Raw genomic sequence first — 23,880 nt, forward strand, 5'->3', positions numbered from 1 at the left:
GAGAGAGAATAGATTAGAGAATAAAGGGAAGCTAAGAGGCAGAGAATCTGAGATGAAGAGATGAAGAGAGTGAGTTGAACACGGAGAAGGAACAAATGATCAAAAGAAAGAAAGGCATTAGCTATGTATGGCTTTACCTCCCATGTTCAACTTGTTAATCCAGTTACATTGACCAAAATATTCATTATTTGTAATGATATATGAATAGTATTCAAGTGTTTTTATTGAGACATCTTTGATCCTCTACATTAGTGGGGTGGGGTAAGGGGAGGAAAGCAAGAGGCTCATACAGGAGTTTAAGTAGGCGGAATGACTGGGGAAGGTGGGAGTCAATCTTCATGGGGGGAAGAGCTCTTTAGAAGTAACTCAGACTTAGATGGAAAGTTTAGAAGATGTGGTCTGTGCTTTTAGGCAATGCTATCCTGAGGTTAGTAGGGTCTTTCCACGAATAGAAAATATTTTGGGTAGACCTTAACATGAGGGACAGATGTAAATGGATCACTAATCACATGAAATAAATAATCATCTTAAGAAATGACTGTCAAAGCAACAACATAACTAGAGCTTTACAATGATGGTGAAAACGTTGAGACATTTTGGGGATAAAAGTGGGTTAACATTTTCCTAGGTCGGAAAAACATGACGAGGGACATATCAAAATTCGGATTTCTTTATTCATATAAAGCTTTTTATTGCTAAAAAAAATTCTGTGTTCAGAACACTTTATGTAATATAACAGACTTTAAAATGTCAGTATTGGTGCACAATTTCTACTTAAAATATCAAAGGGACGCAAAATGTACTCTATTCGTGACCCAGTAAGTGAAATTGTAGCTGATGATTTGGGGATGTTGGGGGGCTGGCATGGGGGGGATGTTGGGGGGCTGGCATGGGGCTGTCTCTTATACACATCTAGATGTGTATAAGAGACAGGTGTGTGTGTGTGTGTGTGTGTGTGTGTGTGACCAATGTGTGTGCACATATCGGTATCACTGTTTGCGTAATTGAATTCATGAGTGGACTGTGGACATGTAATATACAGTGTGCGTGCGCACTCGTTCGTGTGCACGTGTGTGTTCATATAAAGTATGTGTTCGAGCTGTCTCTTATACACATCTAGATGTGTATAAGAGACAGGTGTGTGTGTGTGTGTGTGACCAATGTGTGTGCACATATCGGTATCACTGTTTGCGTAATTGAATTCATGAGTGGACTGTGGACATGTAATATACAGTGTGCGTGCGCACTCGTTCGTGTGCACGTGTGTGTTCATATAAAGTATGTGTTCGCGCATTTGTGTGTGTGTGTGTGTGTGTGTGTGTGTTTTTTCCTGTGTGAGTGAGTGAATATGTGTGTTTTTAACAAAGCTGGGGAGGCCTCATTGCACTCATCAGGATATCGCTGGTGAAAAATGACTGTGTCGCCGGGGTGACAGTTGTGTGTGAGCAGATTGATGGGGCTCTCCCTGACAGCAGCCATATTGTGCAGGGGGAGAGCCGAGAGAGAATCCGTGTGGCCCTCATCCACGCAGGTTAATATTGACTCAGCCTGGGCAACACCACGCCTACAGCAGCCATCCATCACTACTACTGGGCCTTTGCACACCACACAGGCACGGACCACACAACTCATGACACACGCTCGCGTACACACACACTAGCTCAGGCGCGCGCACACGCACAAGCACACACATATAAAGTACCAGTCAAAAGTTTGGACACACCTACTCATTCAAGGCTTTTTCTTTATTTTGACTATTTTCTACATTGTAGAATAGTGAAGACATCAAAACTATGAAATGACATATATGGAATCATGTCGTAATCAAAACAGTGTTGAACAAATCAAAATATATTTTAGATTTTTCAAAGTAGCCACCCTTTGCCTTGATGACAGCTTTGCACACTCTTGGCATTCTCTCAACCAGCTTCACCTGGAATGCTTTTCCAACAGTCTTAAAGGAATTCCCACATATGCTGAGCACTTGTTTGCTGCTTTTGCTTCACTCTGCGGTCCAACTCATCCCAAACCATCTCAATTGGGTTGAGGTCGGGTGATTGTGGAGGCCAGGCCATCTGATGCAGCACTCCATCACTCTCCTTCTTAGTCAAATAGCCCTTACACAGCCTGGAGGTGTGTTTGGGTCATTGTCCTGTTGAAAATCAAATGATAGTCCCACTAAGCGCAAACCAGATTGGATGGCATATCGCTGCAGAATGCTGTGGTAATCATGCTGGTTAAGTGTGCCTTGAATTCTAAATAAATCACCAACAGTGTCACAAGCAAAGCACCCCCACACTATCACACCTCCTCCTCCATGCTTCATGGTGGGAACCACACTCTACGTCTCTCAAAGACACAGTGGTTGGAAGCAAAAATCTCAAATGAAGTTGAGATGTGTCTGTTACTTGAACTTTGTGAAGCATTTATTTGGGCTACAATCTGAGGTGTAGTTAACTCTAATGAACTTATCCTCTGCAGCAGAGGTAACTCTGGGTCTTCCTTTCCTGTGGCGGTCCTCCTGAGAGCCAGTTTCATCATAGCTCTTGATGGTTCCTGTGACTGGACTTGAAGAAACTTTCAAAGTTCTTCAAATGTTCTGCATTGACTGACCAGGTCTTAAAGTAATGATGAACTGTCATTTCTCTTTGCTTATTTGAGCTGTTCTTGCCATAATATGGACTTGTTTTTTTTTTACCAAATAAGGCTATCTTCTGTATACCACCCCTACCTTGTCACAACACAACTGATTGGCTCAAAATACATCAAGAAGGAAATAAATTCCACAAATTAACTTTTAACAAGGCACACCTGTTAATTGAAAAGCATTCAAGGGGACTACCTCATGAAACTCGTTGAGAGAATGCCAAGACTGTGCACATGTGCATTAGCTAGTCACTTCCTATACTGTGCTACAATAGTTAATTTTTTATAAACTGCTTCCTGTGTCTCAGGACACATTTTAACAGTTTCTCTCCAGTCTAAATTGTTATGCCAGACTGAGTGAACAAGTTTCTTTACACATATCTTTCATGCAATGACAATATGCTTTTAAACAATAGTTATTTAAACAATATTTGGTCATTTTCAAAAATCTAGTAAATTCATGTAATCTTTTTCTCTTTATATTTGATTTAAAGTAGTGTTTTTTTTTATTGGTTGACAATTTCCCTGTATTATTCAAAGTTATATTGACATATAGTCTCCTTTTTAAAATGTTTGCAGGGGTGTTATCTGAAAGAATACAAATGTGTTAACTTGTACGCCATTGTAAAAACAAACAACCATCATACAACAAATGTAGTGATTAATCTCGCTATTTGTTTTAAACTGTAACACTTTTTTACACTTTTTTTTTAATAAACATTGTCTTAGAAATTAGGGATGCCATAGCGTTGTTGTTAATCATTGAAGAGGAAAAAAAACATAGATGGAAAAAAACAAGCTCTCTTGACAAACAAAACCATTAATTAATGCAACTTTCTCTCCATCAATCACCGGGGCTGTCAGAGAATTACCATAAGCTGGGAATGTTGGATGTGTTAAGAGCAAACAGTTAATTTTCAAACAATAAATCATCAAATGTCTCTTTACCCCTCTCTGTGCTCTGACTGCTTCGTCTCTCATAAAAATAGACAAAGGCATTCTTAAAAGCACTTTTGACTCAATGTACAAAATGAGACTGGCCAAAAAGTTTTTATATCAGTTTAAGTGGAGGTCAGTTTTTTAAGTGGCACAAAATGGTGTCAAAGTCAATACCTCAAATAAATGTTATGACAAAGTCAATACCTCGAGTAGACCATAACTATAAAACTCTGAATATGCTGTACATACTGTATATGTAAATATATATGAAAATAAGAGTATCTATCAAAATATAGCAGATACGAAACCTAACACATATCTTTGGTATTTTCATATGACAACCTAGGACTGGAATGCTCGCCATGGCCTGGTTGGGGAGTTGAAGTCCTTCTGCCATCACCATGGTTATGAGAGTCTAGTCATAGTCTCATCTCGCCAGAGTGACCCTCGCCATCCACGCCAGCAGGTGGCAGTGTACTCCGAAAACTCTGACATTCTCAACCAGGTACGTGTTCTTTTTACATCAGGCTGCGCGAGATAGATAACACAGGAGGTTGGTGGCACCTTAATTGGGCAGAATGGGCTCGTGGTAATGGCTGGAGCGGAATTAAAGGAATGGTATCAAATACATTCCGGACATTATTATGAGTAATCAGGTACACACATATACACACATCCCGTAGTAGAGACATACAGTGCCTTCAGAAAGCACTCATACCCCTTGACTTATTCCACATGTTGTTGTGTTACAGCCTGAATTCAAAATGGATGAAACAGATATTTTTTTTCTCACCCATCTACACACAATACCCCATAATGACAAAGTGAAAACATGTTTTTAGAAATTTTAGCAAATGTATTCAAAATGCAATACAGATATATCTAATTTACATAATTATTCACACCCCTTTGCTATCACACTCCAAAATGAGCTCAGGTGCATCCAATTTCCTTTGCTCATCCTTGAGATGTCACTACAACTTGATTGGAGTCCACCTGTGGCCAATCCAATTGTTTGGACATGATTTAGAAATAAACACACCTGTCTATATAAAGGTGCCACAGTTGACAGTGCACGTCAGAGCAGAAACTATACCATGAAGTCCAAGGAACTGTCTGTAGATCTCCGAGAGAGAATTGTGATGAGGCATATATCTGGGGAAGGGTATAAAACCATTTCTAAAGTGTTGAAAGTTTCAAAGAGCACAGTGGTCTCCATCATTGGGAAATTGAAAAAATATGTGGCTACCCAGACTCTGCCTAGAGGTGGCCGTCCGACTAAACTGAACAACCAGGCAAGAAGGACCTTGGTCAGGGAGATGACCAAGAACCCAATGGCTGAGATGGGAGAATTGGCCAGACAGAAGCCAATCCTGAGAAAAAGGCATGACAGCACACCTGGAGTTTGCAAAAAGATACTTGAAAGACTCTGAGATCATAAGGCAAAAGATTCTGTGGTCTGATGAGAGGGCAATGGCCTGAATGCAAAGCGCTATGTCTGGGAAAAAAACACCCGTCTAACACCATCCCTACCATGAAGCATGGTGGTGGCAGCATCATGCTATGGGGATGCTTTTCAGCAGCAGGGACTGGGAGACTGGTAAGGATAGAGGGAACAATGAATGACGCCAAATACAGGTAAATCCTTGATGAGAACCCTCTTCAGAGTGCAAACGACCTTAGACTGGGGGTGAAGATTAACGTTCCAACAGGACAATGACCCCAAGCATACAGCCAAAGCAATGTTGTAATGGTTTCTAAACAACAATGAGAATGTCCTTGAGTGGCCCAGCCAGAGCCCAGACTTGAATCCCATTGAAAATCTGTAGATAGACTTGAAGATTGTTGTTCACCGCCGCTCCCCATCTAACTTAACATAGCTTGAGAAAATCTGCAAGGGAGAACGGGAGAGAATCCCCAAATCCGGATGTGCAAAGCTGATAGACATACCCAAGACGACTCAAAGCTGTAATCACCGCCAAAGGTGCTTCTACAAAGCATTGACTCGGGTGTAAAGACTTATGTAATTGAGATATATCTGTATTTCATTTTCTAAAATAATAAAACTATGTTTTCACTTTTGTCATTTCAGGGTATTGTGTGTAGATGGGTGAGAATGACTTTTTGAATCTGTTTTGAATTCAGGCTCTAACACAACAAAATGTGGAATAAGTCAAGGGGTATAAATACTTTCTGAAGGCACTGTATACACACATTACCTACCAGAGAGATTAACACAAACATAACTTAATAGAGAGATATGCACACATATCACCTAGTAAAGAGATATACACAAATATATTGGCAGTGTATGTTGGAAATAATATAAAAACATTGACATTTGAAAGTGAAAAAGTGAATCACTTGTATTGAACATTTTTGTTTAAATAACATCAAAATGGAACAGATTTTATTTTGTCCTTGGCCCTGCCAAAGCATTTTTTATACCATGCTGTCATTCCGCTTGTTCCGGTTCTGTTCCAGATATGCTGTGAGCTGGAGGAGTCGGTGAGTTCCTCTCTTAGGCTGGAGCCTGTGGACTGTCCCCAGGGCTCCCAAGGGTCCCTGCAGCTCTACCACCACAAGGCCCTGGCAGACTCACCTCGAGGTCTGGGACCCCTGGTCATGGAGCTCCTCAAGGAGTTCATGGAGCGCCGGTGCCACTTGTTAGCCTGCGCCCCCACTAGCAGGACCTCCTCCACGGAGGGCGTGGCGGGCAGCGCCCCACTGTCCCAGGGCTCCTCAGGCTTCACCGACATGTACGGCTCTGACGTGGAGAGGCCCGAGGGCCCCATTGCCGTGGCGATGCCTGGTGATGTGGGTGCTGACCTGGTGAGCCCGGACAGCGGCCTGGCAACCATCCGCAGCAGCCGCTCCTCCAAGGAGAGCTCAGTGTTCCTAAGCGATGACAGCCCGGTCGCCGAGGCGATGGCTGGGGGTTTCCTCCTGAACCCGGCTCTCGGGTTCCCCTCTCTGTCCCCCATCCCGCATGAGAGGAGACACTCAAGCAGGAACAGGAGCGGCGAAAACCTTGAGCTGTTCAGCTTTGACCCACTGCACTGCAGTAACTCGTCTCCACCTGCAGAAGATGCAGTGCTGCACTCCTCTCGAGGTACAGGAGGCCATGGCAGCTCCAGCCTGTCTGAGTTTGATGAGCTGAGCATGGTGGATTTCTACACCCCTGATTCGTCAGCTGGGCATGGAGGATTGGTAGGAAGCGACTTGATTGGGGGAGGAGCTCTGATGGACCAGAGCATGAACAGGGTCCCTCCCACTCCTGTCAACAGCCTTGTGGGTAGCAGCACTCACAGTGGCACAGAGGTCCGCTTCTTTCCAGAGGACGTCGCTGAGAGAATCAACGGGCTGCATCACAAAGAGAGCGTATCCTCGTCAGAGGCCTGGGATGACTTTGCCTTGGATACTAAAGGCTCCACCTCGGATGACGCCAACACGTGGAGCCTGACAGAGGCTGGGTATGTCTGCACAGATTGTCCTAACCCTGACATTGATCTGGAGGGACTGAGAGAGGACGAGTACAGCGGAGGAGGAAGAGGAGAAGGAGATGTGAGAAACGCTAAGCTGCGAGAAGAGAAGGATGTCTGTTCCAAACCAGTGGAGAGACAGCTCACTCTTGTGAATGAGTACATAGAACCCTACGACACCTGGAACCCTGACTCAGGTTTCACAGAACCATGGCAGCCGGTGACACTGGAGGATCTGCAGCTCACTCCTCCGGACGAAGAGAACGGAGAAGGGAAGCTCCTCAAAGTCACATCACGTGCACGGTCTTCTGTGGTAGGAAAAAAGCGAGCATCTCTGGCCCCTCTCACGCCAGAGACCTCGAAGGAAGAAGAGGATGGTCTAGTCAGGAAGACCACAGAGCTGGACTTCTGGACCTACTCAGCCCAGAAGGGATTTCTCAAATCGGACAGTGCGACCAGCGCCACCAGTGTCACGACCCCGTCCTACCCAGAGTCTCTGGACCTATGGAACATGACAATCCACGAAGACAGCCAATCTACACTCACTACCCCAGACATGGCCGATCTATCGGAGCGGTCGGACTCCTGCGGGCTCCCTGCGCTGGGAACATCCTTGGAGAGTCCACTGGGTGTGTCTAGTGAGGGGATGGACATGTGGAACACCACCATACAGGAAGACAGTGCTTCCATGGCAACCAGTCCGGAGGTCGGTGGGACTGGGAGGGAGGAGCTTGCTGGCATGGAGCCCTGGGAGGCGGAGCCTGGGACAGACCTAAGGCAACATGAGGGGGAGGGGAGATATTCTGAAGAAGCCTCTCCACTGCAAGAGAATGTAAGGAGGCAGGCCCAGAGAGTTCAGATAGTCATCAATGGAGACGAGGGACAAATATGTCCCCAATCAGGGCATGATGATCACATGATGACAGAGAATCAAATTACACAGGATCAAATGTCGGGGGCCATGCTCATCCCCGTCCCCAACATGGTGACGTCTACCTCTGAGTATGATAACGTAGGAGGAGGAGGCATCTGGAGTCAGCCCTGCTCCCCTGATCTCCAGGCCAGCCCTGGACCAGACACTACTGAGCTGATCCAAGGTCAGTCCAGCCCTTTTATAGCAGTGCTAAAGCCAGAAGCAAGTGGCAGCACCACTGAACATCAGGCGTCCATCGTGAAAGGCAACAGTGATTATAGCGGGTCAACAACGACAGGCATTGAACAGTTGACTTCCACTGGCAGACAGGTGTTCCTGTTCGACGGAACCTCTGGACTGGGCCACGGGACCAGAAATGGGAAGCTTCCAGTTCCAGGGGGGCCCTCTGTGAAGAGCGAGCATGACAACAGAGGGCAGGGGTCTGAGGCATCTGAGGGCCCCGATTGGACAGAGGACCTGAGTAGCCATTCCCCATTTGTGCTGGTGGATGATGGCTCCTCCCCCACAGAGGATGACGCCTTACCTCTGAGTCACGGGGAGGAGCCAGTCACCGAGTTAAACTTTGACCAGACATGGAAAGACCCAGCCACAACCCAGACTCAGCTCTCTGCATCCCCAAAGCTTGACAGTTGGGACCACCTATCAACCCCTGTTGTAAAAGCCGGTGATTCTGAATCACCACCAAATGGCGCATCATCCCTCCAATGGAATACTAAGGTGATCTATCCGGATGGGGGACCTCATTATATGGAAGATAGCATCCATAGTGTTCCTATGTCACTGAGCTCCAGCTCAGGGGAAAAAGACAGGCTCAAGCCCAGCCCAGATAGCCTTCCTCCCGGGAGCAGCGAGGATGTCAGGTCCAACTCAGATGGCGAATCCTCATCAGGCCTGGAGATGGACTACATCATCGTGTCAGGGACAGTCAGAGAGAGTGATAAAGAGAGGAAGGATGATTATAGAGAGAGGAATGTAACCAGAGACAGTGATATTGGCAGGAGGGAGGGGTCTAGATCCTTAGAGACATATAGCATGCTCTCTTATGCGGCTACTTTACTCCAATCCGGCACAGCCACTCACAGACATCACCAAGAAAACAATGAGCTAAATAGGGGTGATCGAACAAACATAGATATCCACAGCCCATTCTGCTCAGACGCAGGTGACAATCCTATTTCGCCTATTCCCACAGATGAAGACCACTCTACCCAAGCCAACTGTCAAAGCTCGCACACAACCAACCAAAGGTACTCCGAAACAGCCGCCTCTTATCTTGTTAGCCCTCAAATCCAAGTAACCACAGAGATAAGCGGCTGCGGCCAATCAGACACCAATCGGCCAAGCCTCCACCAGTCAGAGATGAGCGTAGCGGGCCTCGATAGTTCGGACTTGGATGACGACAGCTATGATGGCCAGACGAACGCCAGAGTAGTAAAAAGCAGCAGCGCCTCCCTGAGATACCCAGCCGAACAACACTTCCTCAAAGCCAGGGAGGAGGTCTACGTCCACTCTCAGATCTCTCTGGAGGACTCGGACGAGGGCGGGCTCTCCCCCTCCGTCCCCCCATCTCCCTCTCAACGGAGCCAGGGCTGGGGCTCTCTGCCGAGGGAACAAGACGACCAGCAGCGGCATCACGCCATCCCCCAGTCTCCCCTCCCCCTCACAGACAGCTCACAATCCCCATTGGGGAACAGCTCGTTGATGGGCACTCCCGAGAACCTATCAGGTGGTCCCTCTCCTGTCCAAGAGATGGGGCTTCCGTTCTCAGGCGACCTCATGGACAAGGAGGAGGAGGAGTTTGGCATGGACCCTCCCAGTTGGGACACAGGTGAGGAGATGGAGAAAGGAGTATGTGGGGTGATACACAGCCACGCCCATGCACCAAACCCTGGGCCTACCGCTGAGCTACTGGAGAATAGTGAGCACCCGAGTGGAGGTCATTTCTCAGAGGATGGTGATAGACTGACAGCACAGCCAATGATTGAAAGGTTCTCGCAGAATCAGGTTGACTTTGCAGCTGAGCAACCAATGAGAAATCAACCCCTAAGACCTTTACAGGGCCTTGAAGACCTGTTAGTCGATCATAAAATGGGAGGTTGTGGAGATGATTTTGAAGAAACGGACTCATCCTATCTGGGGTAAGTAATATCTATAAAGTAACATACAGTTTATTGCACACCGTACAATTCTTTACATAAATGAGAGTTATGGTGTTTCTTTGTGTATATTATGCTTCTTTGTGTTTGCCCTTAGGCTATCCTGCCTTTTCTATGGGTTTCGGGGTGTGTATGGGTCTCTAAACAGCTGCTGGGTATTTGTAAAGTAGCACAGACTGTGAGAGTTAAAAGCTCTCAGGAGAGTGAGATGGTGTGTACTATGTGAGAGAAGAATGAGGTGGGTGGAGGGGGAAAGAGAGTGGATACTGCACCCGTGTTGCCTCATACCCCTCTCCGACATGATCAGAGCTTTTGAAGATGAAACAAGGGATCAGTGTGTGTGTGTGTTGTGTGTGTGTGTGTGTGTGTGTGTGTGTGTGTGTGTGTGGTGTTGCGCCAGACTTTGATCTCAGCCCTGGGTGTGTTTAGAAATCTGTTTACGCCTCATTAAATATGCATTACCTGCCTCATTACAGCTGTATCCCCACCACAGCCAATGGAGCCAGCTCCCCTCTGTCTTACACAAGGTGTGTGTGAGAATCTGTGATTTATAAACAGTATTTTTCACTCTTTAGTGGACATGAGAATAACTGATAGTCAGTGATTATTACATGTTTGATATGTATTTGTCATCTGTTTTGTACATTTCCCCCCCTCTTCAGACTTGAAGATGTTGCATCCCAGTCTTGGAACCAGCGAGCCAGCGAGGGGGTTCCTCACCAGTGGACAGCGAGCCAGGACCAATCCAACAACAGTTCCACCCAGTATGGATACGGACACACTGACCACCACACTGAACAGACTGAAGACCATGCCTACTACCAAACCCCTGACCATGCTGAAGATGAGAGAGATGATCTCCTCAGCCAACACTATGAGGCTAAAGGACATACTACTAATTCCTACTACTACCATACTGAAGGCAATGGCCAAGACCGGTCTGATGACTGTAGCCATTATGACAGTGAAGGCCAGGCCCACTGGGAGGCTGAAGGTCAAGACCACTCCAGAACTCCTGAAGAGCCATATGATCCCACGGGCAACGCTAAGTATCTTCTTGAAGACCATGCCCATTATGAGACTGAAGAGCAGACCCATTATGTTCCTGATGACTATTCCCACTTTCTACTCTCCAGGTGAGTTAGATATGTTTGTTCTGTCTTGGTTGGCATGTTTGGCATGAAAATGGTCAGGACCAGGTTCTTACAATTCCAAATTTGAACAGATCTGAGTTCAAATATTATGTTGTCTTTTGAGAATCTCTCAAGTATTCAGTATCTAATTCATCATTTTATTGACTAGATTATTGACTAGATTAGAATAGACTGGAGACATTGAGCTGCAGTATTGTGTATTACCACCGGAGTGCAGTACAGGTCCATACTGAACCTATAGGACAACAGTGTGAAAGTGTGTGGTGGGGGTCCTGAGTCAAGGTATATGTTTGGGACTGTGTTTAAGTCATGGGGTAAAAAAATGTATTTGCACACATCTACACATCGGGATATCATTTTTATTGTATTGTTTTGACAATATAACAATATTATTTTTGCGCTAGTTGGCTGTACCTGCACCAAAACTCCCGTATTTTTCCTTCATAGCTTGTTCTTCATTTTCTTTTTAAAAAGGGAGCCAATTTGTTTTCAGTACTTTTATTTCCATGACTGATCAAAACTGGTTTTCTCATGCTATCTTGTCCCTTTGCAGCAGACATATGGTGAGCAATATGTTTGGAACGTCGGATCGCATAAAATCACGGTATCAAATTGCAATAAATATAGAATCGCGAGAATCGCAATACGTATCGTATCGGCACCTAAGTATCGTAAGGCCCCTGGCAATTCCCCCTACTGTGTTTAGATGTATGTGTTTTTGAGACTGTGTCAGCGCCCCAAATTGACATGTTGGTGTTTTATTGGTTTTCCATGATGCAGGATCAGTAATAGATCAGTTTAATCTACTTGATTCCCATTGTGTGTGTGTGTGTGTGTGTGTGTGTGTGTGTGTGTGTGTGTGTGTGTGTGTGTGTGTGTGTGTGTGTGTTGTGAGTGATAGAAGCAGCTCACTGTTTAGTGTAGCCCAGAGCATCACATTTGAATATCCAGACGGGTTATTCCAGAAGTATTACTCAAAAATTATTACTTACTCACAACCTCACAATTTAAATGTTGAATTTCCATTGCTTTTTAGTATAGAATGTGGCTTAATCTGTGTCCAGGAAACCAGCCCTATGTGTGTTTATTTAGATCAGATTGTCTTGATCCACACATGCTTTTAATTGAATTATATTGCATAAGGACCTCCAAGAATTTCTATTTCCTTAAAACATTTTTGGGGGGGGGGGTTATTTGCTTCTCAAGGTTTCACTGTGGAACCAGATTGCCAAAGTATTCAACTGTATGTGTGTGTACTCACTCACTCACTCACTCACTCACTCACTCACTCACAAATTCCTCTGTGGGATGGGCCACTTATTAGGAAGTCCTGACCTCTGTTGCTTGGCAACTGTCCCATTAATGTGGATGCGCTCCCAAGCAATGGAGTTGGCTCCATTCCAATCTATGCTCCAGAATGGGCTACATGTCATTTCATACTACAGAGTATTTATTATGTCTACACTCCACATGCTATGTGTAACATGTAGCCTACATTCTATGTTCAGATGTACACTCCCTTGAATAGGCAGTGTTTCCCATGGAGAACAGTTTCAGTGAGAGGAACTTTAGGTTGCTCTTTTATGAAGTGTTTACTCCGTTTTGTGGTGTGTGTGTGTGTTTTCCCCTTTTTTTTCTCTGCCCCAGTTGCATTCCCACTGGGCACAGATGTAAATTCAACGTGTATTCAACGTTGATTCAACCGGTGTGTGCCCAGTGGGTTGTGGACGTTTGTCTTGCCTTCTCGCCCCTTTGTAATTCTAATGACTCCTCCCCTCTTTGGTTACAGGGGGATAAATATGACCCCTCCCCCTATTTGTGTGTGTGTTGATTAATTGTGCTTGAGTTCTGTTTGCTGAACTGTTTATGAGAAAGGGGGGAAACTAACTTCTAAATACATCCAATGTATTTTTGACAATTAAGTTCGTTGTGACAATCTTGTTTTTTAACAGTTTTTTTTGGAGGCCCGACATGGAGTCTAATTTTAGAAAGAGTAGTGGACAAATGTAACTAAACATAGCCTAATATATTTTATACTTAATTTGTGTTGATTTTGACATGCTCTACACTCTGCGATAGCTGATCAGCTCTCATTAAGATTCAGAGGGAGGTCACATGACTCCAATATGGCGAATGAGGGACCGAGCCCCTTATGCTGAAAAAGAAAGAAAAGAATCAGAACAGCCAGAAAGAGAAGCAAAGTGTGAAAGATTTTTTTTTTTTAAACAAGAGTTGGGGAAGAGAGAGAAAAGTGTGTGGCATCCCAGTTGACAGGAGAGCAGCACAGAGATCACCTGGATGTCTGAGAAGAGGTGAGTTTGTAGAGCATCTTTGTTGGAGAGAATGGCACCAACAACAACTCTCTTTAGATTAGAAGAAATTGGTTAGTTGTTAGTATATTTTTGTCCCATTGTTGGGAAAGCTGGGTGTGTTGGAAAGTGTGTGCATGCGTGAGTGTGTGTGAGTCTTTGTCTAACTCCCCATTGTTAATGGCAGTTATGCTAATAAGGGTCTGGGGGTGCGGCTTGGAGGCGAATAAAAAAAGGTTGTATTGTCCCTGGTCCACGTGCATTTAGTGATGCTTTGTGGTCAAGTATTTACAAACAAATGATTAGAAGTGTATGTTCATCTATTGAATTGTGTCAAACTAATTTTCTTGAATGTTTTTTTAAATTCCTCAATTGAGTAGAGTCCATGGTTGTTTTAGTCATGACTGGATGATTGTGTGTGTTTGGGGTAGGCCTGCTTCAGACGATCCTGGGATGATGGCCTCAAATAAAGACCACACAGATGGGTTGGAAAACAGACCAGGTGATGCACACGCACGCACGCCCTTTTTCGACACACACAAGAAAAAAAGTGCATCTGTGCAGAGTCACAGTTGTCATTGATCTGTGGGTCGAAATACTTTCTCTTGACCAATGGTGCGAGTGGGACATGGGTTATCTATGCTACAACCAACGCCACTAGCATCCTGCTACCAATTTGTGGTAGATAGATTTACACTCAAATAAGAAGTCGAATCTCATCTCCTAGTCATTCTAGTGTATCACTGTCTCTAAAGATATTGCTATCTATTCTCTCCACTAATGCTATTTTTTTATGATGTCAATTGGGCTTGTATCACCGTTTACTGATCATGAATTCAAGAACTTATGAGGAAATATTCATTCGCATACAGAGAGTCATATCACTAACATACCGTGAACATTTTCCTTAGATCCCCCGTCCTCTCTGGAGCTGAATGGGGCCGGTCTCCCACCCAGGAAGAAGCTGGTGGCCCCGCCCATGAACGTGTCTCTGGACCGCAGCGAGGGATCCCTCCTCTCTGACGACGCCTTGGATACGGGCGACGATCTGGACATCAACGTGGACGAGCTGGACACACCTGACGAGGCCGACTCCCTGGAGTTCAACGGAATAGGTGAGACACACACACACACACACACACACATGCGTATACACACACGCCCGAGCTCATTGTACACACACATGATACAGACAGAGAGACTTAAACAACCACGAGCTCTACTCAAAGAAGGAATTAAAACGCGTTCAAGAAAATATGTTGGACACAATTCAATATATGAAAAGACACTTTCAGTCATTTGTTTGTAAATAAAAACAAACAATAGAGAAAGACTCACATACACTCACCCATACATGTCAAGCAAGGTGTGTTTGCATTTTGTTTTTATGAAGACTTCTTCTAGCTGTATTCTTATGCTTCATCATGATGTGTGCGAGGCCATTAGCTATAGAATGATTTCACCAACAGGTGACCCCCAGGGGTCCAATCAGGAAGCAGACAGGGAGCCTAGCGAGGCTATCCCAGAATACAGTGCAGAGGAGGAGCGACAGGACGCCAAACTGTGGAGGACAGTCGTCATCGGGGAGCAGGAGCACCGCATCGACATGAAGTGTATTGAGTCTTACCAAAGAGTCATCTCTCATGGAGGTATACACACACACACACAAACACACACACACACACACACACACACACACACACACACACACACACACACACACAAACAGGCACACATACACATACTCCAAGTCGTATTGAAGTCAGTCAATTGAGGAAATAAACAGAAATGCCATTGAAAATTGCATCCATGGCCTCCCGAGTGGCGCAGTGGTCTAAGGCACTGCATCGCAGGGCTAGCTGTGCCACTAGAGATCCTGGGTTCGAGTCCAGGCTCTGTCGCAGTCGGCCGCGACCGGGAGACCCACAATTGGCCCAGCGTCGTCCGGGTTAGGGGAGGGTTTGGCCGGCAGGGATGTCCTTGTCCCATCGTGCACTAGCGACTCCTGTGGCGGGCCGGGTGCAGTGCACGCTGACACGGTAGACAGGTGTACGGTGTTTCCTCCGACACATTGGTGCAGCTGGCTTCCGGGTTAAGTGGGCATTGTGTCAAGAAGCAGTGCGGCTTGGTTGGGTTGTGATTAGGAGGACGCACGACTCTCGACCTTCGGCTCTCCCGAGTCTGTACAGGAGTTGTAGCGATGAGACAAGACTGTAACTACCAATTGGATACCACAAAACTGGGGAGTAAAAGGGGTAAAAAAAATAAATAAAAAATGGCATCCATTTTCAATGATTTCCCAATCATCTGAAAAGGAGAAGCTATTATGTTTTTGAATGTTTGCATTTTTTATTCAAATCACTTCCTGAATTGAGTGACTTCAATTTGAATTGACCCCAACCCTGACACACAGACACACTTTTGCATTGAATAGCCTGTGATTATTCAGTAGACACCTCCTCTTGATGAGCCCCCCGTCTCCTCCTTCTCCTCAGGTTACTATGGTGACCTGAATGCCATCATCGTGTTTGCAGCGTGCTTCCTACCGGACAGTAACTGTGATGATTATCATTACGTCATGGAGAACCTCTTCCTGTAAGTGCTACTGCTATTGATTGTGATCAAGTCAGTAGATCCATAAGCATAGCATGTATCATATCATCATGTATCAAAACGCACTCAACAGTAGTGTGTGTGTGTGTGTGTGTGTGTGTGTGTGTGTGTGTGTGTGTGTGTGTGTGTGTGTGTGTTCAGGTATGTGATCAGCACTCTGGAGCTCATGGTTGCTGAAGACTACATGATTGTGTATCTGAATGGAGCCACACCCCGCAGGAGGATGCCTGGAATAGGTTGGATGAAGAAGTGCTACCATATGATTGACAGGAGGTAACAAGTCACACACACACACATTTGTTTTTCTATCCTTCTGGGGACCAAAATCCTATTTTCCCTAATCCCTCACCTTAAAGAAGTTGACCTAAAATCCAGAAACTCCCAAGTAATTCCATACATTGATACTACTGCTGTGTTTGCCCTCTCCCACTTCTTCTCCCTGTAGTGCTGTTCTGCAACAGCTGCAAAAACGGGTCACGTGACTTGTGACGTTGCTGGATGCAGGCCTCACTATGCTCCGTTGCCAGTGAATTAATTATTCAGAAATCTGTGAAGTTTGGACAAATTCATTGTTTTATTGAAAATTTACGGCCGATAGAGCTATTTTTGTCAAAGTACTGTCAGTTTGGAGTTAGGAAATGTGTACTTTTCCACCTAAAACATTTGCGATTATTTGATATAATTAATTTATGTAGCCAACTGCCACAGCAGTGGAGATGGGTAACAACTGTGCGTGTGCGCTCTCGGGGGAATCCCTGCTACGTAAAACTGCACGTTATGCCCTTATTCACAGATGCACATTTTATTTGGAGGAGAAGTGAGGACATCATTACACATTAGTTATACAATGTAAACAACAACTTACAACTACTGTATGTCTGACGATGAAATACTTGCGATGAAGAAAACTACTGGAGGGGTGCCGATGTTGTCGTCGAACCGTATTTATTTGAGAATTCAGAAGAAGAAATTTGACAAATTAAGCCTCAGATGGTCACCGCCCTCTAGCCACCAAAGCCCCAGCAGTTGTTTCATTGTATGGAATCACTAGGGAGTTTCTGGATTTTGGGTAAACCCCCGAAACCTAACCCGAATCCATAATTCTAATCCTAACCCTAAACCTAACCCCTAAAATAAAAAAAATTCCTTGTGGGGACTGGCAAAATGTATCCATGTTTTACTATCCTTGTGAGGACTTCAGGTCCCCACAAGGATAGTAAAACCAAAAATACACACACACATGCACACAGTACATACAGACTCATGCTTCAATTCTCACTAACTCTTGTTTTCTTTTGTGTTTTCATGTCTCATGTCAGGCTCAGGAAGAATCTGAAATCCTTTATCATTGTCCATCCGTCTTGGTTTATCCGAACAGTGTTGGGAATCATCAGACCCTTCATAAGGTGGAGATATCCATGCTTTCTCACACATTTATTTAACCAGGGAGTCATACTAAGACCAATGTCTCTTTTACAGAAGAGCCCTGAATTACGGAAAATTAGCAAAATACAAACATTGAATATGAAATGCAAACAGAAACAAAACACATTCATCAGTAATAAGGTCTTCAATTAGGAATCTGAATTGCCCTAGAGGCACAGACATCTAATTTAAGAGAATTTTGAAGATTGTTCCACAAATACAGTGCAAAAAAACTAAAAGCTGATTTACATAACTCTGTAGAGACCGAAGGAATTTCCAGAGTTATCCATCCCTGAGACCGGGTGTGGTAACTCATATGTCTAACGTTTAGTAAAGCTGTAAGGTACAGTGGGATTTTTGATTAAATCATTTTTTCCCCTCATCAATCTACACACAATACCCCATAATGACAAAGTAAAAACAGGTTTTTAGACATTTTTGCTAATATAATTTCTTTCAACTTAAATATTACATTTACATACGTAAGTATTCAGACCCTTTACTTAGTACTTTGTTGAAGCACCTTTGGCAGCGATTACAGCCTCAAGTCTTCTTGGATATGACGCTACAAGCTTGGCACACCTGTATTTGGGGAGTTTCTACCATTCTTCTCTGCAGATCCTCTCAAGCTCTGTCAGGTTGGATGGGGAGCGTTGCTGCAAAGCTATTTTCAGGTCTCTCCAGAGATGTTCGATCGGGTTCAAGTCCGTGCTCTGGATGGGACACTCAAGGACATTCAGAGACTTGTCCCGAAGCCACTTCTGCGTTGTCTTGGCTGTGTGCTTAGGGTCGTTGTCCTGATGGAAGGTGAAACTTCGCCCCAGTCTGAGGTCCTGAGCGCTCTGGAGCAGGTTTTCATCAAGGATCTCTCTGTACTTTGCTCTGTTCATCTTTCCCTCGATCCTGACTAGTCTCCCAGTCCCTGCCGCTGAAAAATATCCCCACAGCATGATGCTGCCACCACCATGCTTCACTGTAGGGATGGTGCCAGGTTTTCTCCAGACGTTATGCTTGGCATTCAGGCCAAAGAGTTCTATCTTGGTTTCATCAGACCAGAGAATCTTGTTTCTCATAGTCCGAGAGTCCTTTAGGTGCCTTTTGGCAAACTCCAAGCGGGCTGTCATATGCCTTTTACTGAGGAGTGGCATATATTAGATGGGACCGGAGAGGAAGGCAGATGTTTTACGTGTCCCCAAACTATTTTGTTTGTTTATTTGCGTTGTTTGTAACTTGTTTTTTACTTATTTTGTACATAATGTTGCCTCTACTGTCTCTTATGACCGAAAATAACTTCTAGACATCAGGACTGCGATTACTCACCACGGACTGGCAGAATCATTTTTTTCCTTTTAACGAGTCTGACGAGCCCGACGCGAACAATATACTACTTTCTCAGGAACAGGCCCAGATCCCTGCAATTTGCGTGAAGAGGAGGCGGAGAAAAAGGGGCCAAAGGGTGGGTTGCCTTCTGAGAATTCGTAGGCGATCAAATAAACCCCCACTTCCCTCCATTCTGCTAGCAAACGTGCAATCTTTGGAGAATAAAATCGACGAGCTATGCGGAAGATTAAACTACCAACGGGACATTAAAAACTTTAACATCTTATGCTTCAAGGAGTCGTGGCTGAACGACGACACTATCAACGTACAGCTGGCTGGTTACACGCTATACCGGCAGGACAGAACAGCGGCGGCTGGTAAGACAAGGGGGCGGCGGACTATGTATTTTTGTAAATAACAGCTGGTGCAGGATATCTAAGGAAGTCTCAAGCTAAAAATTGTCAAAGACTCCAGCCACCGTAGTCATAGACTGTTCTCTCTGCTTCCGCACGGCAAGCGGTACTGGATCGCCAAGTCTAGGTCCAAGAGGCTTCTAAACAGCTTCTACCCCCAAGCCATGAGACTCCTGAACATCTAATCAAATGGCTACCCAGACTATTTACATTGCCTCCCCTCTCCCTCTTTACACCGCTGCTACTCTCTGTTGTCATCTATGCATAGTCACTTAATTTACTCTACCTACATGTACATACTACCGCAACTAACAGGTGCCCTTGCACTTTGACTCTGTAGCGGTACCCCCCTGTATGTAGTCTTTCTATTGTTGTTTTACTGCTGCTCTTTAATTACTTGTTACTTTTATCTCTTATTCTTGTCCGTATTTTTTGAAACTGCATTGTTGGTTGGGGGCTCGTAAGTAAGCATTTCACTGTAAGGTCTACACCTGTTGTATTTGGCGCATGTAACTAATAAAATTTGATTTGATTTGTCTGGCCACTCTTCCATAAAGGCCTGATTGGTGGAGTGCTGCAGAGATGGTTGTCCTTATGGAAGGTTCTCCCATCTCCACAGAGGAACTCTGGAGCTCTGTCAGAGTAACCATTGGGTTCTTCGTCACCTCCCTGACCAAGGCCCTTCTGCCCCGATTGCTTAGTTTGGCCAGACGGCCAGCTCTAGGAAGAGTCTTGGTGGTTCCAATCTTCTTCCATTTAGGAATGATGTAGGCCACTGTGTTCTTGGGGACCTTCAATGCTGCAGAAATGTTTTGGTACCCTTCCCCAGATCTCTAATCAAGTTGTAGAAACCTCTCAAGGATGATCATTTGGAAACAGGATGCACCTGAGCTCAATTTCGAGTCCCATAGCAAAGGGTCTGAATTCTTGTAAATAAAATATTTCTGTTTTTTGTCTAAAAAACTGTTTTCGCTTTGTCATTCTGGGGTATTATGTGTAGATTGACGGAAAAAAACAACATTTAGTCAATTCTAGAATAAGGCTGTATCGTAACAAAATGTGGAAGTCAAGGGGTCTGAATAGTTTCCAAATGCACTGTATAACAAGTAATAATGCATTTGATCAACCTGTCAGCTTTAAGTTAAGTGTTCTATCATGCCTTTGTTTTTGCCCCCCCACCCCCATTCTCTTCCACCTTTCTCACAACTTCTCTCTCTCTCTCTCTCTCTCTGTCTCTCTCTCTCTCTCTCTGGCTCTCTCTGCAGTTCTAAGTTCAGCAGTAAGATAAAGTATGTGAACAGCCTGGCGGAGCTACGAGAGCTAATTCCAATGGAGTCTGTGCACATCCCTGAGAGCATTATCAAGTGAGTGAATGTGAAGATATTGTGAGCATGAAGATAAAGTAACAACTCACACACACACACACACACACACATGGAACGAGAGTGGAATGGAGTTCCACCACTTTAGTTTTGGAAACGGTGTGATCAGACGACTAGATTTCTGTCAAAAGTATTTTACAAAGTAGCCAATTTGGGGGTTAAACTGTACAGCACTTGATACATTGCATGTGCATAAGATCACACTGACATTCTGTAATACAACATTTTAAAAAGTGACAATTTTTAGATCCACACAGGTACAAAACATTGTCGCTGTTAAAAGGTGGTATGAGGAGCATAATAGTGTGGTGTGGGCCTTTTTTGGGGGAACCATAAAATCACTGTAAAATGTTGCACTACTGGCTGTTATTGAGGGGGATAGACTGAGGGGACATTCATTCCAGACGATGGATAGCCAACTCCGGCCCATGACAGGGGACAGATGCTGATTTGAAAGGAAAATAACTAAATCCAGCATGACATCGTCTTCCAATTTGCTTATCCCTGTTCTAGCTCAACTTACCATGTCATTGTAACTAAGAATTTGTCCTTAAAGGAATATTTCAGTATTTTGGCAATGAAGCACTTTATCTAATTCCCCAGAGTCATATGGACTGGTGGATACCATTTTTATACTTCTGTGCCCAGTTTGAAGGAAGTTGCTAACTAGTATATACCATAGACCTCCAGTCATTGCGCTAACGCTAGTTAGCACTGGCTCACAAAGCTACCTCTAACTTCCTTCATGCTGGATGCAGAGACATAAAAATGGTATCCATCAGTTCATCTGACTCTGAGGTAGTAGATAAATCCCCGAAGCATCCCTTTACACTCAAATGGTTAAATTAAGCTTAATTAAAAATAGTCAGATGGAAGGAAATGATTGGCTGAGAGCAACAAGAATGCATGTGTAGACTACAAAGGCTTTTGGATGATTTCTCATTGACGTGTAGAGAGTCAAAGGAGACCTGCTGCATCCTCTGTAACCTGGACACTGTCATTGGAGACATGTGAAAGACAGAATAGAGCTGAGACATAATAACCCTGGGGATGTTCCTGTGCTGAGTTGAGGGAAACCGAGCCATAGTGATTGGTTGGGACGGAGGATGAATCCTCTGTGTTGTGTCCACTCACTAACTGTACCCCTCCTGCCTCTCTCTACTCCCGTCTAAGGTACGAAGAGGAGAGGGGTATACAGACATTTGCATGTATGAGGTAAACTCAAAAGGTCTGCCTGTGTTGGTTGAGTTCCCTTACCCCCCCTGTATTTTCAGACTGGCACTAACACCCCTCCCCCCTTACGCCCAGGCTGATTTAATCTGATGACCTCACCCACGGTCTGTGTGATATGTAAGAATGTGTCCTGTCTGTCCTGTCCTGTGATTGGTTGTTTCTGATCTCTGCATGAGGGATTTTTTTTCTCTATTTGATGATCAACTTGTTTGACCTCTTCGGGACTCCTTCACCCATAATCCACCCCAACTGACCGTAGACCCCTGCCTACAGTTCGGTGCGTTGAAAAGTTAGGTCGCAGCACAGTGTTGTCGCAAAGCGTGGGTAACTGCACCGGTGGTGTTTTCTAAGTGTGGGAACATGTTATGTTTTAATGTCCCAATGTGAATTCAATAAATACTCAACAATGTTTTAAGATAAATTCATTTAATGCAACTTTTATCAAACTTACTCGACAAACATGCAATTGTACTTGCTGCCACAAGGAACTCTCCTTCATCCCGGCACAGGTGTCAAAAAAACTTTTCAGCGGGCACAACTGTATCTTTTTAGCATTCTCCGTTCCCTTCCTAACCCTCTTAACCCCTTATAGCCCAGGATGAACTGAACTAGCTGCATGCGTACTGACAGTGCGCTTTACCCCTTGGTGTGTTTCTCATCCTTTACTAACCCTTAACCCTTAACCCTTAACCTCTGACACTGATCAAGACAGGATGAAGAATTACAGGAGGAAGCGACTAAGTAAGAGTGCATAGTGTGTGTTTGTGTGTGATTGGTTGGTTATCTGTTGTATGTATCATACATTAACAGTAAATGTATTTAGGTCTAAGCCTAAGGTTAGAACACTAATATAGTATCCCCTCAGCCAGCTGACGAGGCTAGAGCCCTAATGTCAATGTTATCTAACACTGAAGGCTCAACTGGAATAAGGAACAAGCTCCAAGCTAAATCATTTGCATGTGAGGAATTCCTTGAAGGCAGAGTCTCTGACTCCATCACACGGATCCCCTTGAAGCTCCCTCTTATAACCAATGACGACATATCCCTCTTGACATTTCTAAATCTCGCTTCAGAGAGTAACATTCTCACACTTTCACAAAACACTATGCCCATACTCTTGTCATTTACCAGACGCTCTTATCCAGAGCGACTTACAGGAGCAATTATGGTAAAGTGCCTTGCTCAAGGGCACATCAACAGATGTTTAACCTTAGTCAGCTCGGGGATTCAAGCCAGCAACCTCTCGGTTACTGGCACAGTACTGTTTACCACTAGGCTACCTGCCGCCTAGTTTAATGAAGATACTCTCCCCCCCCCCCTCTCTCTTTCTCACAGAGTGGATAAGAGAGTGAACTCCGGTGTTTGATCATTCTTTGGTGCCTGCTATCCGTTTGGCCCATGCCATATGAACCTGCGGTTTAGAGTAGACCACATTGTCCTGCCTGCACACACCTGTGGTGAAGAGGGGCTATTCTACCATGTGTGATTCCTTATTAGTCTGTCCCCACAAGAAAGAGGCACAGAAGCAAGAACCCAGGAGGTCCCCAAGTTATGATTTTTTTGCAGGCAGTGTTCAACACAACATAAAACGCATAAACTGTCACTTTTGGCAGTGAGTAAGCATGAGTATTTAAAGGGGAACTGACATATATTTTGGGAAGTAATGGGGATTGAGAGTTTTTGAAAGAAATTGGATTTCATTTAAAGAAACAGGGTTTCGAAATGTAATAAATTGTTTAAAACCTGTCAATCTGTCAATCACTAAGTTATTTCTAATGACATACAGTTGGGGGCATAAAAACATTTATTTTCTAAATGATTTTGCTGCAGCAACGATACACCATTAATTTGACAAACTCTCTCAGGGTGACGCC

General features: G+C 44.6%; 1 protein-coding gene across 4 annotated transcripts; it reads left to right on the plus strand.

The window, feature by feature from the left end:
• The first annotated feature begins 3,935 nt into the window (after positions 1–3,935).
• Positions 3,936–23,756, plus strand: LOC111958105 (protein prune homolog 2-like). Of its 4 annotated transcripts, XM_023979289.2 has the most exons (13): positions 3,936–4,090; positions 6,070–10,139; positions 10,634–10,684; positions 10,820–11,293; positions 14,052–14,122; positions 14,532–14,735; positions 15,090–15,269; positions 16,116–16,215; positions 16,375–16,506; positions 17,553–17,639; positions 20,657–20,755; positions 21,947–21,988; positions 23,342–23,756. In XM_023979289.2, the coding sequence occupies exons 2-13, from the start codon at positions 6,211–6,213 to the stop codon at positions 23,370–23,372; spliced, it is 5,400 nt and encodes a 1,799-aa protein (XP_023835057.2). In that variant the 5' UTR covers positions 3,936–4,090; positions 6,070–6,210; the 3' UTR covers positions 23,373–23,756. The 4 variants fall into 4 exon arrangements, with proteins under 4 accessions (XP_023835057.2, XP_070293030.1, XP_070293031.1 ...); XM_070436929.1 differs by lacking the exon at positions 21,947–21,988; XM_070436930.1 differs by lacking the exon at positions 10,634–10,684.
• The last annotated feature ends 124 nt before the right edge of the window (positions 23,757–23,880 follow it).

Source organism: Salvelinus sp. IW2-2015, linkage group LG33 (genome assembly GCF_002910315.2).
Source record: "Salvelinus sp. IW2-2015 linkage group LG33, ASM291031v2, whole genome shotgun sequence".
NCBI classification, from domain to species: domain Eukaryota; kingdom Metazoa; phylum Chordata; class Actinopteri; order Salmoniformes; family Salmonidae; genus Salvelinus; species Salvelinus sp. IW2-2015.